General features: G+C 29.8%; 1 protein-coding gene across 3 annotated transcripts in view; it reads left to right on the plus strand.

Annotated features, from left to right (window-relative positions):
• The window catches only part of LOC119607615 (organic cation transporter-like protein), a 121,680-nt gene extending 109,250 nt beyond the window's left edge, over positions 1–12,430 (plus strand). For 2 of the 3 annotated variants that reach the window (XM_037961610.1, XM_037961609.1), the window contains exons 2-7: positions 5,501–6,558; positions 6,880–7,034; positions 7,096–7,264; positions 9,333–9,405; positions 9,486–9,873; positions 9,938–11,944. In XM_037961610.1, coding sequence (XP_037817538.1) covers positions 6,029–6,558; positions 6,880–7,034; positions 7,096–7,264; positions 9,333–9,405; positions 9,486–9,873; positions 9,938–10,437 — 1,815 coding nt within the window. In that variant the 5' untranslated portion in view covers positions 5,501–6,028 and the 3' untranslated portion in view covers positions 10,438–11,944. Of the gene's footprint in view, positions 1–5,500; positions 6,559–6,879; positions 7,035–7,095; positions 7,265–9,332; positions 9,406–9,485; positions 9,874–9,937 lie in introns of all 3 variants that reach the window. The other variant, XM_037961608.1, reaches the window with a different exon arrangement.
• Positions 12,431–14,224: the final 1,794 nt, after the last annotated feature.

Below are 14,224 nucleotides of genomic sequence, written 5' to 3' on the forward strand. Positions count from 1 at the left end.
GAAACGAGAAAAACAATAGAAACGTAAACATAGACTTGAAAATTGTGTTATAGTTTTATATTTTTATTATAATTGTCTAAGATTTAACTATGACAACTTTATTTAATTGTATTCTTAACGATTTCGTGACTAATTAGTTGAGATTTATTTGCAAACGTGTTACAAGGGAGTGGATGAGACGGATGAATGGATGGCAGAAGACTTAAATGATAAATGAAAACATGAAGCGCTTATGAACTTAAATAAATAATTATGAGAGGTGCTATGAAAGTATTGCGTATTGTGCATCAAATATTGAGCAATTTATAGTCAAGTCACTATTCTTGACAGTGGATTACTCTTTAGATCAAACTATAGTCCGGACTAAAGGTCAGTTTCTACTCTTGACAAAAAATCAGTCAACAATCTTGACTGTAGATCGGTCCCTAGTATTGTTAAAAGATCAGGTTCTAATATCGACTACAGTAAACTCTATTGTCTTGGCTATAGATCAGTCTATAATATTGACTATAGATCAGTTTATAGTTTTGACTATAGCTCAGTCCACAGTCTTGATTATAGATTAGTCTATAGTCTTGACTATAGTCTGGACTATAGAACAGTCTATAGTCTGGCCTATAGAACTGTCTATAGGTTGGGCTATAAAGCAGTCTTTAGTCTGGACTATGGAACAGTCTATAGTCTGGACTATAGAAGAGTCTATAGTCTGCACTATAGAACAGTCTATAGTCTGGACTATAGAACAGTCTATAGTCTGGACTATAGAACAGTCTATAGTCTGGACTATAGAACAGTCTATGGTCTGGACTATAGAACAGTCTATAGTCTGGACTATAGAACATTCTATAGTCTGGACTATAGAACAGTCTATAGTCTGGACCATAGAACAATCTATAGTCTGGACTATGGAAAAGTCTATAGTCTGGACCATAGAACAGTCTTTAGTCTGGACTATAGAACAGTCTATAGTCTGGACTATAGAACAGTCTATAGTCTGGACTATAGAACAGTCTATCGCCTGGACTATAGAACAGTCTATCGTCTGGTCTATAGAACAGTCTATACTCTAGAACAGTCTATACTCTGGAACAGTCTACAGTCTGGAATATAGAAAAGTCTATAGTCGGGACTATAGAAAAGTCTATAGTCGGGACTTTAGAAAAGTCTATAGTCGGGACTATAGATTTGTCTATAATCTGGACTATAGATCTGTCTATAGTCTTGACAATAGTCTTTAGTCTTGACTATAGATCAGTCTATAGTCTTCAGTTTATAGTTTTGGCTATAGATCAGTCTATATTCTTGACTATAGATCAATCTATATTCTTGACTATAGATCAATCTATAGTCTTGACTATAGAACAATCTATAGTCTTGACTATAAAACAGTCTACAGTTTGGACTATAGAACAGTCTATAGTCTGGACTATAGATTTGTCTATAATCTGTATTATAGATCTTTCTATAGTTTTGACTATAGCTCAGTCTTTAGACTGCACTGTAGAACAGTCTATAGCCTGGACTATAGAACAGCCTATAGTCTGGACTATAGAACAGTCTATAGTCTGGACTATAGAAGAGTCTGGACTATAGATTTACTCTGGACTATAGATTAAGCCTGGACTATAGGTTTGTCCATAGTCTGGACTATAAATCTGTCCATAATCTGGACTATTGATCTGTCTATAGCCTTGACTATTGATCAGGCTATAGTCTTGACTATAGATAAGTCTATATTCTTGACTATAGAGCAGTCTATAGTCTTGACTATAGATCAGTCTATAATCTTGTCTATAGATCAGTCTATATATAGTCTTGATTATGTAACACTATATAGTCTTGACTACAAATTAATCAATTTTTTTCTTAATTTGAATATTTTCCAATTTTGTTATATATTTGGAATTTGATAAGGGCTTTAATTTAAAACCTTGCTCTTTGCCCTCGCTATACAAAATTTTGTTAATTATTTCTTAATTTTCTTTAACATTTATCAATTAAATTTTATTATTTTTCTTTCAAATCCCTTTATAATAGCAAAATAAACTTTTGAGTGGGATTAAAAGAACATTAAGCTGAAATTCAAGTATTTATTATAACTTTAATAAGAGTATTTAATTTGTTTACTTTGCTTTTAAAACAAAATCAACTGTCAAGACAACCGAGAGTACAAATACTCCTCCTCGTTATATAAACATAAAATTTCATGTTTATTTTTTCCAATTTTTTTCATGCAACAAAAGATGTTTTTTTTAGTATATTATAGGAAAAATTTTGTTGTTTTTATTATTTTTTTTCTTAAGGTTTTATGGCTTTTAACAACAGTTTTATGATGTTGGCCAAAATAAAGAAAAAAAACAAGTATACGCTGTTAAACTCATGCTTTGATAACTTGACTTATTACTTGCCACAATTTTTTTCACTTTTTCCGTTAGCCACTTGAAAGAAATTGTTCTGTCCTCTTGTTAAGGAACAAAAAACAAACAAAGCCACATTAAAAAGGAAAAAATAGCCCGACGTTTTTTTTATAAACCAAACAAAATGAAGGAAAACAACAAAACAAAAATTATATTAAAATTGAATTCAAAACAATTTAATAGAAAAAAATAAATTACCCACAATTTAAGCTCTTACAAAAATATTCACTTAAACACTTCCCTCATACCCCTACACCAAAACCTCTGTACATTTTCAAACCCTTAAAGCAAATCAAATTACTTTTGTAGAAGCAAAAATGGTTGCTTTAGTGTTAAAGAGTATTTAACTTCCGGTTCGATAACATCATAATCATCATCAACATCAGCATCAACACCCTCATTTAAATGTCTTTAAAATTTTCTTTCTATTTGTAAATATCCTTTCAATTTAAAACTTTAATGTGAAACATGCTTTCTTTTAGTTTGACCTTGGTCTTGGCCATTTTTATTGAGGTCTTGGTTATACACACGTGTGTCTTATTTAGTATTTATATATTTTTGTTTTGATATGCTTGGTTGGTCTTTTCTTAGTTTATGATTCTTTATTTGTAGTGCCACTGTCTCTAAATGTTAATGAGGTTTAACAACTCTTAAGCAGTTTGTTATTTTTATATTTTTCAATGGATTAATAATTGAAATACAATGAAAACGTTAAGCGTTGAACTGTAGAATAATATATTCATTTTATAAGAATCAAAAATTAAATAAGTAATTCAGTCTATAGTCTATAGTCTTCACTATAGATTAGTCAATAAGGATATAGATTAGTCGGAAAAGGATGAGATTAGTCTCGACGATAAATCAGTCTTAGACATGAATATAGATCAGTCTATAGCCTGGAATATAGATCAGTCTAAAGTCTTGATTATAGATTAGTCTTGACTATATGTCAATCTATACTCTTGTATATAGATCAGTCTATGGCCTTGACTATAGATCAGTCTATAGTATTGACTATATATCAGTCTATATTCTTCACTACAGATTAGTCTATAGTCTTGACTATAGATCAGTCTATAGTCATGACTACAGATCAGTTTATAGTCTTGTCTACAGATCAGTCTATAGTCTTAACTATAGATCTATAGTATTGACTATATTTCAGTCTGTATTCTTCACTACAGATCAGTCTATAGTCTTGTATATAGATCAGTCTATAGTCTTGACTATAGATCAGTCTAAAGTTTTAACTATAGATCAGTCTAAAGTCTTGAATATGGATCACTCTGTAGTATTGATTATGGATCCGAATATATTCTTGACTATAGATCAGTCTGACTATAGTCTTGTATATAAATCAGTCTATAGTTTGGATTACAGATCAGTCTATAGTCTTGACTATAGATCAGTCTATAGTCATGACAATAGTTCAGTCAAAAGTCTTGTCTACAGATCAGTCTATAGTCTTAACTATAAATCAGTCTATAGTCTTGACAATAGATTAGTCTAAAGTCTTAACTATAGATCAGTCTAAAGTCTGTAGTATTGATAATGGATCAGAATATATTCTTGACTATAGATCATTCTATAGTCTTGAATATGGATCACTCTGAATGATTGATTAGGGGTCAGTATATGTCTTGACTATAGATCGGTCTATATTCTTGACTATAGATCAGTCTATATTCTTGGCTATAGATTAGTCTATAATCTTTACTATAGATCAGTCTATAGAGTTTACAAAAGATCAGTCTATAGAGTGTACTATAGATCAGTCTATAGTCTTGACTATAGATCAATCTATAGTCTTGACTATAGATCACTCTGTCGTATTGACTATGGATCAGTCTATAATATTGAATATAGATCAGTCTATAGAGTTTACTATAGATCAGTCTATAGTCTTGACTATAGATCAGTCTATAGTCTTGACTGTAGATCAGTCTATAATATTGACTATAGATCAGTCTATAGTATTGACTGTCGATCAGTACATAGTCTTCACTACGGATCAGTATATATTATTGATTTTAGATCAGGCTATAGTCATGACTATATTTTAGTCCATATTCTTCACTACAGATCAGTGACTGTATATCAGTTTATAATCTTGCCTATAGATCAGTCTATGGACTTGACATTCGATCTGTTTATAGTCTTGACTACATATATATCAGTCTATAGTCTTGACTATATATCATTCTATAGTCTTGACTATAGATCAGTCTACAGTCTTGACTATAGATCAGTCTATAGTCTTGACTATAGATCAGTCTATAGTCTTGACTATTGATCAGTCTATAGACTTGACTTTAGATTTGTTTAAGGTCTTAACTATAGATCAGTCTATAGACTTGACTTTAGATCTGTTCTTGGCTATAGATCAGTCTATAATCTTGTCTATAGATCAGTTTATAGTGTTAACTTTAGATCAGTTTATAGTCTCAACTAAATTTAATGATCATTTTTGTTTTTGGCAAATTAGTTCAAAATGATTTAGGTAAATTTTTTCTAGAGATGAGATTACTAGTTCATTTGGTAACAATTTATCACCAAAATATTTTGTTTCAAAAATTCATTGAAGTTTAAATATATAATTCTTAGGAAAACGAGCCACCAAATATTGTATTAAGATTTCTATTTATGCAAAATGTTTTCCCAGAAAAATAGAAAACGTGACATGAATTCTTGTGTGAAACATAAATTCTTAAAAAAAAAATTTAAACAATAGTAGAAGAAGAAGTAAGGAGTTTTATAAATAGATTAAAATACTAAGGAATAATTAATGATTAAGGAGGATAAAAATAAAGAAAAATATAAATAAGAAAAGAAAAAGTTATTTATAAAAAGTTCCTTTGAGTTTAATGAATGAGAGAATCGAATACTTTAAACTATATTCAGATAGCCCAGCAAAGTTTCTCTATAAAGATAAGGACGATTTACTATGAAGGGAGTTTCAATAATCCCTTTTTCTGGCACCAAAGAGCTACATTTTAAAGTTGGATACAAAAAAGATTTCAAAATCCTATTCGCTAAGTTCTAAACTACAAATCTCTCACTTTTTCTCTTTTCCTTTTTTTCAGGCTGAATCACCACTACTTCCCATCAAAGAGCACAGTTTAACGGAAACCAATAATAACGATAATACAACAGCGACAGCATCACCAACACCACCTACACTTACCACCACAACAACACCAGATAGTGATAAGAATACCTCAATTAACATATCACAAAATAGATTATCAGCGGAACTGCCGGTAGTAACACCGAATGATTTAAGTCCCTCCTATAGTGGCAGTCGTAAACGTTTCTCCATACCCTCCCTGCTTCCAATAACACGAAAACTTTCCATCGAAAGTATAACCCACCCGCTCCAGACACTTTTGGGCATAAGTGAAGAGCAATGTCAGCGACGCAATTCACAGCCAAATCTTAAACGTTACCGTAGTCGAGAAGATACAGGACGTCGTAGTCGATGTTATTCGAATCAATTTTATACAAAAACCTCCACCACTTCACCGTCACGTAAACATTCACACAATTATAATCTCTATCCCAAGGATTCGTTTTATAATCTACAAGGTAAGGCGCCCAAGCCCTCCAGTAAAATGCAAGCCAAAGTTGATGCTGTCGGCCGGGTAACCGGTGAATGGGGTAAATGGCAATTGCGCACCGTGCTCTTGATATTTTTATGTAAAATTCCCTCTTCCTGGTTTATGGCCTGTATTATATTTACCGCTCCGGCTCCACGTCATGGTGAATTCTTCTGTAAACCACCTCCCCAGATAGGTGCCAAAAATCAAACGGCCTGGATTAAAGTTTCACATCCGCAAAAAGAAGAAGCTGAGGATCAAGAGTTTTCTATAGATTTCTGTAATGTTTATAAAGATGCTCAGGAACATGCCCATCATTACTATAACTATGAGCGGGAGGAAGATGAACCGAGAGTTTGGCTGGAACCGGAAAATAATAAAGATATTATACCCTGTACACAATTTGAACATCAAGCGGAATTTCATTCGGTAATAACACAATATGATCTGGTGTGTTCGCGTGATATTTTGGTGTCAGTGACGCAGTTCTTCCATTTGTTTGGTGTACTGACGGGCGGTATACTGGCGAATCATTTATTGAGATAGTAAGTAGGGAATTTATCATAATTGTACTTTATATATGGTATCAGCAAAGAGATCTCTTATCTTTAGGCCAGTGAAATGTGAAAAGCTCTCTTGCTTTTTTCCACTCTCTGCCGATCTATTCTTTCTACATATGTACGTAAACTTTCACAAATTTTTGTTAATTCTCATCAGTTACCGGTAAAGAGCTCTTACATAAGTTCTCTTGCTCTCTCTCTCTCTCTCTCTCTCTTCTCTAAATTAACTCTCTCTAACTGTCGATACCAGCTCTATATAGAAAAAATTTGTACCTTCTTATATATTTACCTTTTTTCCTCTTACAGTTTCAGTCCCCGTATGGTAATGCTGTTTGGTATGGTCACGCAAATCTTTTGTGGTACTATGACAGGTCATGTGGCCTCATATGAATTGCATGTCTTCTTCCGTTGTCTATCGGCTGTGTGTTGTGCTCAAATGTATACCGCTGGTGGCATGATTAGTAAGTTTAAGGAAATTCTCAAATCATTAGAAACTGAATATGATTTTCTCTTATTTTTCAGTGGCCGATATAACGGGTGGTACTTACAAGACCTGCGTCTCAACATTATTTGAACAGTTCTGGTCTATAGGCGTGATAATGTTACCCGGTGTGGCTAGTTTCTTTTCGAGTTGGTCACACTTATATATGGCCATTTCATGTCCCACTGTGATACTCATATATTTATGGCAGTAAGTAGTTTAAGAAGTAATAAAGTTTAAAGTGAATCTTTTAGATTGAAATGAACGGCACTTGTTTAATGTGGAATACTAGGGAAAACATTCTATTTGAAATACAGTTTTTGATCAAGACTATACTATGACTATAGATTAGTATTGGCTATAGATCAGACTAAAGTCGGTCTATATCCAATACTATAGTTGAGAGTAATCTCAACTTTAGTTCAACTAGAATATATTATAGTTTGGACTATAGAACAGACTATAGTCCGGACTATAAAATGGACTATAGTCTTCACAATAGAATAGACTATAGTACAGACCATAGTCTGGACTATAGAATAGACTATAGTCCGGACTATAAAATGGACTATAGTCTAGACTAAGTATCGAATAGACCATTGTCTGGACTATATAATATAGTCTAGTCTATAGAATAGACTATAGTCTGGACTATGGAATAGTGTGGACTATAGAGTAGACTATAGTCTGGACTGTATAATAGAATATAGTCTGATTATAGTCCGTACTATAAAATAGACTATAGTCTGGACTATAGAACAGATTATAGTCTGGAATAAAGATTAGATTATGATCAGAATATAGTAGACTATAGAATAGACTAGTCTGGACTATAGTATGGACTGTATAATAAACTATAGTCAGGACTATAGAATATAATATAGTGTGGACTATAGAATAGACTATAGTCTGGACTATAGAATAGACTATATTCTGGACTATAGAATAGACTATAGTCTGGACTATAGAATAGACTATAGTCTGGATTATAGAATAGACTATAGTCTGGACAATATAGTTGGCTATGATTTGGACTGTAGAATAGACTATAGTCTGGACTATAGAATAAATATAATCCAGACTATAGAAAATATTATAGTTTGGCTTATAGAACAGACTATAGTTTGGACTATAGAATAGAGTATAAAATAGACTATAATCTGGACCATAGAATAGACTATATAATTGACTAAAGAATAGACTATAGAATAGACTATAGTCTGTTCTTGACTATAGAATAGACTATAGTCTAGACTATGGAATATATTATAGTTTGGCCTATAGAACAGACTATAGTTTGGACTATAGATTAGAGTTTAAAATAGACTATAATCTGGACCATAGAATAGACTATATTCCGGACTATAATCTTGACAATAGAATTGACTAAAGAATAGACTATAGAATGTACTATAGTCTGAACTATAGTCTGTTCTAGGCTACAGTATGGAATATAGAATAGACTATAGTCTGGAATATAGAATAGACTATAGTCTGGATTATAGAATAGACTATAATCTGGACTATAGAATATTCTATAGTCTGGGCTACAGAACTTTCTCTTCTATTACAGTTTTAGATCAAGACTATACTATGACTATAGATTAGTCCATAGTTTTGACCATACTTTAGTATTGGCTATAGACCAGACTAAAGTCGGTCTATAGCCAATACTATAGCTGAGAGTAATTTCAATTATAGATAAGTCTATAGTCTTGACTAAAGATCAATCAATAGTCTTGGCTACAGATCTGTCTACATTCTCAACTATTACAGTTTTAGATCAAAACTATACTATGATTATAGATGAGTCTATAGTCTTGTCCAGGCTATAGATCTGACTAAAGTCGGTAGATCTATAAATGAGACTAATCTCAACTATAGATTAGTCTATAGTCTTGACTAAAGATAATCTTGACAATAGATCAGTCCATAGTCATGAAAATAGCTTTGTATAGTCTTCACTATAGATTAATCATTAGTTTTGACAATAGATCAGTTTAAATACGTGATTATTGACCGCTCTAAGTCAGAACTATAGATCAATCTATAGGACAGTCTCTAGTTTTGACTAAGAATCAGTTTATGGTCGTGACTAGAGATTAGTCCATAGACTTACTTTTAGAGCAAGAATTTAATATTACTGATCAAATTTTATTGTGTAATTTCTTTGAATTGAGAAATTTATCGAATATTTTCCCTAAAAAGACAAAAGTTATCGAAATTTTACTAAAAGTTGAAGTAATTTAATATTGATTTCCTTTTTTATCCCCAAAAGATGGATTCCCGATTCTCCCCGTTGGATGGTAGCAAGAGGAAGAGTTTTGGAAGCCAAACGGATATTAATAAAGGTAACTCTCACCCTCTCTCCCTATAATTCTCTCTCTCAAGTAAATAATAATCTTATCTAAACTCCCCTCCACCCCTCTAGTGTGCTGAAATGAACGGTACTCGTTATAGTCTTCCTCATGATATCGATCAGCAATTACAGCTACAGGCTCAGACGGCCATGGATGCACCACCCCCAGCCAGCTGGTGGACCATATGGAAGGGTGAAAAGGCTGTAAGACACATGATATGCGTGCACTTGTGCTGGTCCATTTATATAGTAGTCTATTATGGAATGTTATTGAATATACGCTCATTTAGTCGTGACCATTTACAAATTAATACTGTGATAGCCGGTATTTCAGAAATTATCGGTACATTTATTGGTCTATTCCTGATATTGAAAACCACACGCAAATGGGTGTGGACGGGTTTGTTTAATATAGTAGCGGGTTGTATAGCGTATATGGGTTGGCTGGTACCGCATGATAGTAAGTTTACGGTTTAAAAAAAAAGATATAACAATTTTTAATCATTTTTTTCTTCAATTTTTAGTTGATTTTGATGGTCGTGTGGCCTTATTAATGTTAACCGCCATGATATCTAAAATTGCCATTTCCTGTACCTTAGCCATACTCACCACCTGCACCGTGGAGCTGGTAAGCAATGAGAAAAAGAAAATCTGCGCCTTTTCCACCATTTGTTGGGCCCGTTTTTGGCTTTTGGGTGCTCCGTTTATAGGAGCCACCGTCGTCTTTGGCCAACTAATACCACAAACAGCTTTTGCCTCTTTAGCTATAACGGGAGGCTTTTTAAGCACACTTATCTCTAGTCCACGCACCATACCCAAGAAACATAGTTCGCAGGTGACCAGTAATATGGCCGCCGCCACACAAATGCCCAACGAGGGAGGCATTGATAATAAGGCTTACTCCAAGGGACCTATATTTAATAATATTAGCGCTAAAATGACCACACAACAAACTAATCTACCTCCACAATTAATGCCTGGTATTTGGACAACCAAAAATCATGAAGAAACTCCACCCATATGATTTTCTGATTTTCTTAGACCCTCCCCCTTCTCACTCTCCCCCTTAAAGCCTTTCTTTAAGTTGAATTTTTCTTCTTATATCAAGCAATCAAAAATTATCTATTTAAAGCACCAGATTCCACCCTAAGAATCTCAAAATATAACGGGTATTGTAGAATAAATTTAATTCTATTTGCAAAAACCAAAACCAAAAAAATAGTAAAACAACTAAAAAAAAAACTTAGTAGAGCTTCAAGCTTTTAAAAAAGAGTAAATTTAAAGAAATTTTATTAAAAATTTCTTACGTTCAATTAAGTAGTTGTAATCAACAAATAAAACAAAATAAACGGTCAGTTTTTGTTTAAGCTTTATAGGACCATTTAACTGAAATTCGAATATATTATATTTCGAATATAAATATTGAAATTTTTTCTTTAAAACAAAACTTACATAAACCCCAGTTTATAATTATTATTATGATTATTCCTTAGACAAATTAGTAAAATATTTTTAATTAAACCAAACAAAGTTAAAAAAAAGATTATTAAATAATTAGCAATTTCATTATGCTCAATTAAAGAATATAATATTTAAAAAAATGCCTCTAAATTTTAATTAATATGAACAAAAAAATATTAGAAAATTTATATATTTTATGTAAAAAGTAAAAAAAAAAGATGTTTACAAAATCTAATTTTAGCAAAACTTAAATTAAGTTCAATAACAGGGTTTTAATTCTCCCCAATAATTCCCTAAATAGAAAAATTTTATGGAAAATTTAAAAAAAATATAAATTTTTTAAAAATCTTCAATTTAAATAAAGTTATTTTTCTAAATTTTAAATTAAATCAAAAAAAATTCAAAATTTTACTTTAAAAGACAATATTAATGAAATTTTTTCTATAAACAATGAAATTTATTGAAAATTTTGTAAAAATACAAACATTTTTTTTTTGAAAATTCTCTATAAATAATGACATTTATCAAAATTTGTAACTAAATGGAATAATTTTATACAAAATTTTACTTTAAACGGTAAAACTAAACGAAATTGATTCTCTAAACGGAGAAATTTAGTGAAAATTTTAATTTAAAAAAATTTAATTAAAAAAAATTCTTATAAAATTTCGTTGAATAGAGAAATTTATTAAAAAATGTCGATAAATAAAGAAATATCTTGAATTTTAATAAAAATATTACTAAATTTTTTCTTTATATAGATTAATTTATCGAAAATTATCTATAAATGAAGAAATTTATTAAAATGAAGAGTTTTTTTTTTTTTTTTAAATTTCGATTAAAAATTTATCGAACATTTTCTATAAATTATGAGTTTTAACAAAATTTATTGAAAATTTTACTCTAAGTGGAAAAGTTTAACGAAATTTTTTCTTTAAAAAAAGAAATTTTCTAAAATAGACAAAATTTATAAAAATTTTGCCTTAAATCAGGCGCGGATCCATGGGGGAAAGGAAAATTTACCAATCTCTCCCCAAAACCGAAAATTTTTCATACAAAATATAAAAATGAGGAAAAAGGAAAAAAAGAACATAAGTAAAAAACAAAAAATAACCCCCTCCCCCCAAACGCTTGAGGTGGATTCGCGCCTGCCTTAAATGCAGACATTTATCGAAAATTTACTCTTAATAAAGTAAATTATCGAAATTTTACTTTAAATAAAGATTTTTTAATACAATTTTTACCATAAATAGAAAATTCTATTAAAATAGAAATATTTAACGCAATTTTACTCGAAATAGAGAGTTTTATCGAAATTTTACTCTAAATAGAGAAACTTATCGAAAATTTGCCTTAAATATAGAAATTTGCTAAACATTTAATCTAAATAGAGAAATTTATCGATATTTTACTCTAAATAAAGAGATTTTATTAACATCTTTCTATAAAGAGAGAAATTTATTGAAATTATACTCTTCACAAAGAAATTTATCGAAAATTCACTCTAAATAGAAAACTTTTATCAAAATTTTACCATAAATAGAGAAATTTATTGAATTTTTAAACTAAATAGAAATAGTTTATTAAATTTTGTTTACTAAGGCGCAATTTACATGAAGACTTTTCAGACGTCTGTTTTTTCCAATTCTCTTTTGAGAATCTTCTAAAAAATCATGAACATTTATACGGTGATTTTTTACATGCAACTATGCATGTCTTTTTTTGATGTTTAATTGTATAATCCTTTTTAATTACTTATTCGTAATAAAAATAAAATGAAATTTTTAACATAAAAACCATTAATTTGATTTAAAAAAAAATTAATAACACGCTATAGTATTTTTTTAATGCAAATTTTAATGTTTTCATGTAAAAAAAATACATAATTATTTTTTTACATGAGCATAATATCAACAGTACGAATGAGTTTAAAGAGGAATGTCAAAAACAATCATGAAAATCCCAAATCATGTTTGTTTTCTTACCCCCCATTCTTCTCTACCCCGCTCACCACCAATCATCGACAAACATGAAAACAGACGTCTGGGCAAACATGAAAAAAAATCATAGTGTAAATTGGGTGTAATAGAGAAACTTATCGAAACATTACTCGAAATAGTGAAATTTTCTGAAAATTTATTCTAAATAGAGTAATTTATCGAAATTTTGCTCTAAATAAAGAAATTTTATTAATATCTTTCTATTAAGAGAGAAATTTTTCGAAATTATACTCTTCACAAAGAAATTTATCGAAAACTTTCACTAAATAGAGAATGTTTATCGAAGTTTTTTTATAAATAGAGAAATCTATCGAAATTTGACTATAAATGGAGAAATATATCGAAAAATTTCTCTATATAGGGAAATATATGGATATTTTACTCTAAATAGAGAAAATTTATTGAAATTTTCCTACAAATAGGGAAACTTATAGTAAATTTATTCTAATTATAGCAATTTATCAAATCTTGCTCAAAATAAAGAAATTTTATTGACATCTTCCTATGAAGAGAAAAATTTATAAAAAAATTCAATCTTAACAGAAAATTTTTTATGGAAATTTTACCATAAATAGAGAAATCTATCGAAATTTTACTACAAATGGAAAAATTTATTGATAAGTTACTCTATATAGAGAAATATATCGATATTTTTCCTACAGATAGAGAAACTTATTATAAATTTATTCTAATTATAGAAAATTATCGAAAATTTACTCTAAATACAGACATTTTATTAACATCTTTCTATAAAAAGTGAAATGTATCGATATTTTACTCCAAATAGAGAAATTTTATTGATATTTTTTTCTATAAAGAGAGAAATTTAAGGAAATTTTACTCTTCGTAAAGAAATTATATAAATTTATCGAAAATTTACTCTAAATAGAGAATTTGTTTCAAAGTTTTACCCTGAATAATGAATTCTACTTATAAAGGAATTTAAACGAAATTTTACTCTAAATGTTGAAAATTGGTTCTAAAAAGAGAAAAAATATCGAAAATTTGCTATAATTAAGAATTTTATAAAAATCATTCTTTAAATAGAAACCTTTAATGAAAGTTTAATCTTTTTAAAAAAATTATCGAAATTGTAATCTAAATAAAGAAATTTATCGAAAAATTCCTCTATATAGAGATATTTGACTCTAATAGAGAAACTTATTAAAAAAATTGAGAAATTTATTGAAAAAGTACTCATTAATTCCTTAAAAGAAATCAAATTACAAAATATCTTAAAAAGATCTAAGGGAAATTTCTTGAATCAAAACCCTAAATAATATTAAAATTGTTTAAATAAACTTTTACTAACAACACAAAAAAGTTCCTGCTAAATTAACTTCCTAATAA

Source organism: Lucilia sericata, unplaced genomic scaffold (assembly GCF_015586225.1).
Source record: "Lucilia sericata isolate MDLA Ls3-8-SP2 unplaced genomic scaffold, ASM1558622v1 Contig000719F_arrow, whole genome shotgun sequence".
NCBI classification, from domain to species: domain Eukaryota; kingdom Metazoa; phylum Arthropoda; class Insecta; order Diptera; family Calliphoridae; genus Lucilia; species Lucilia sericata.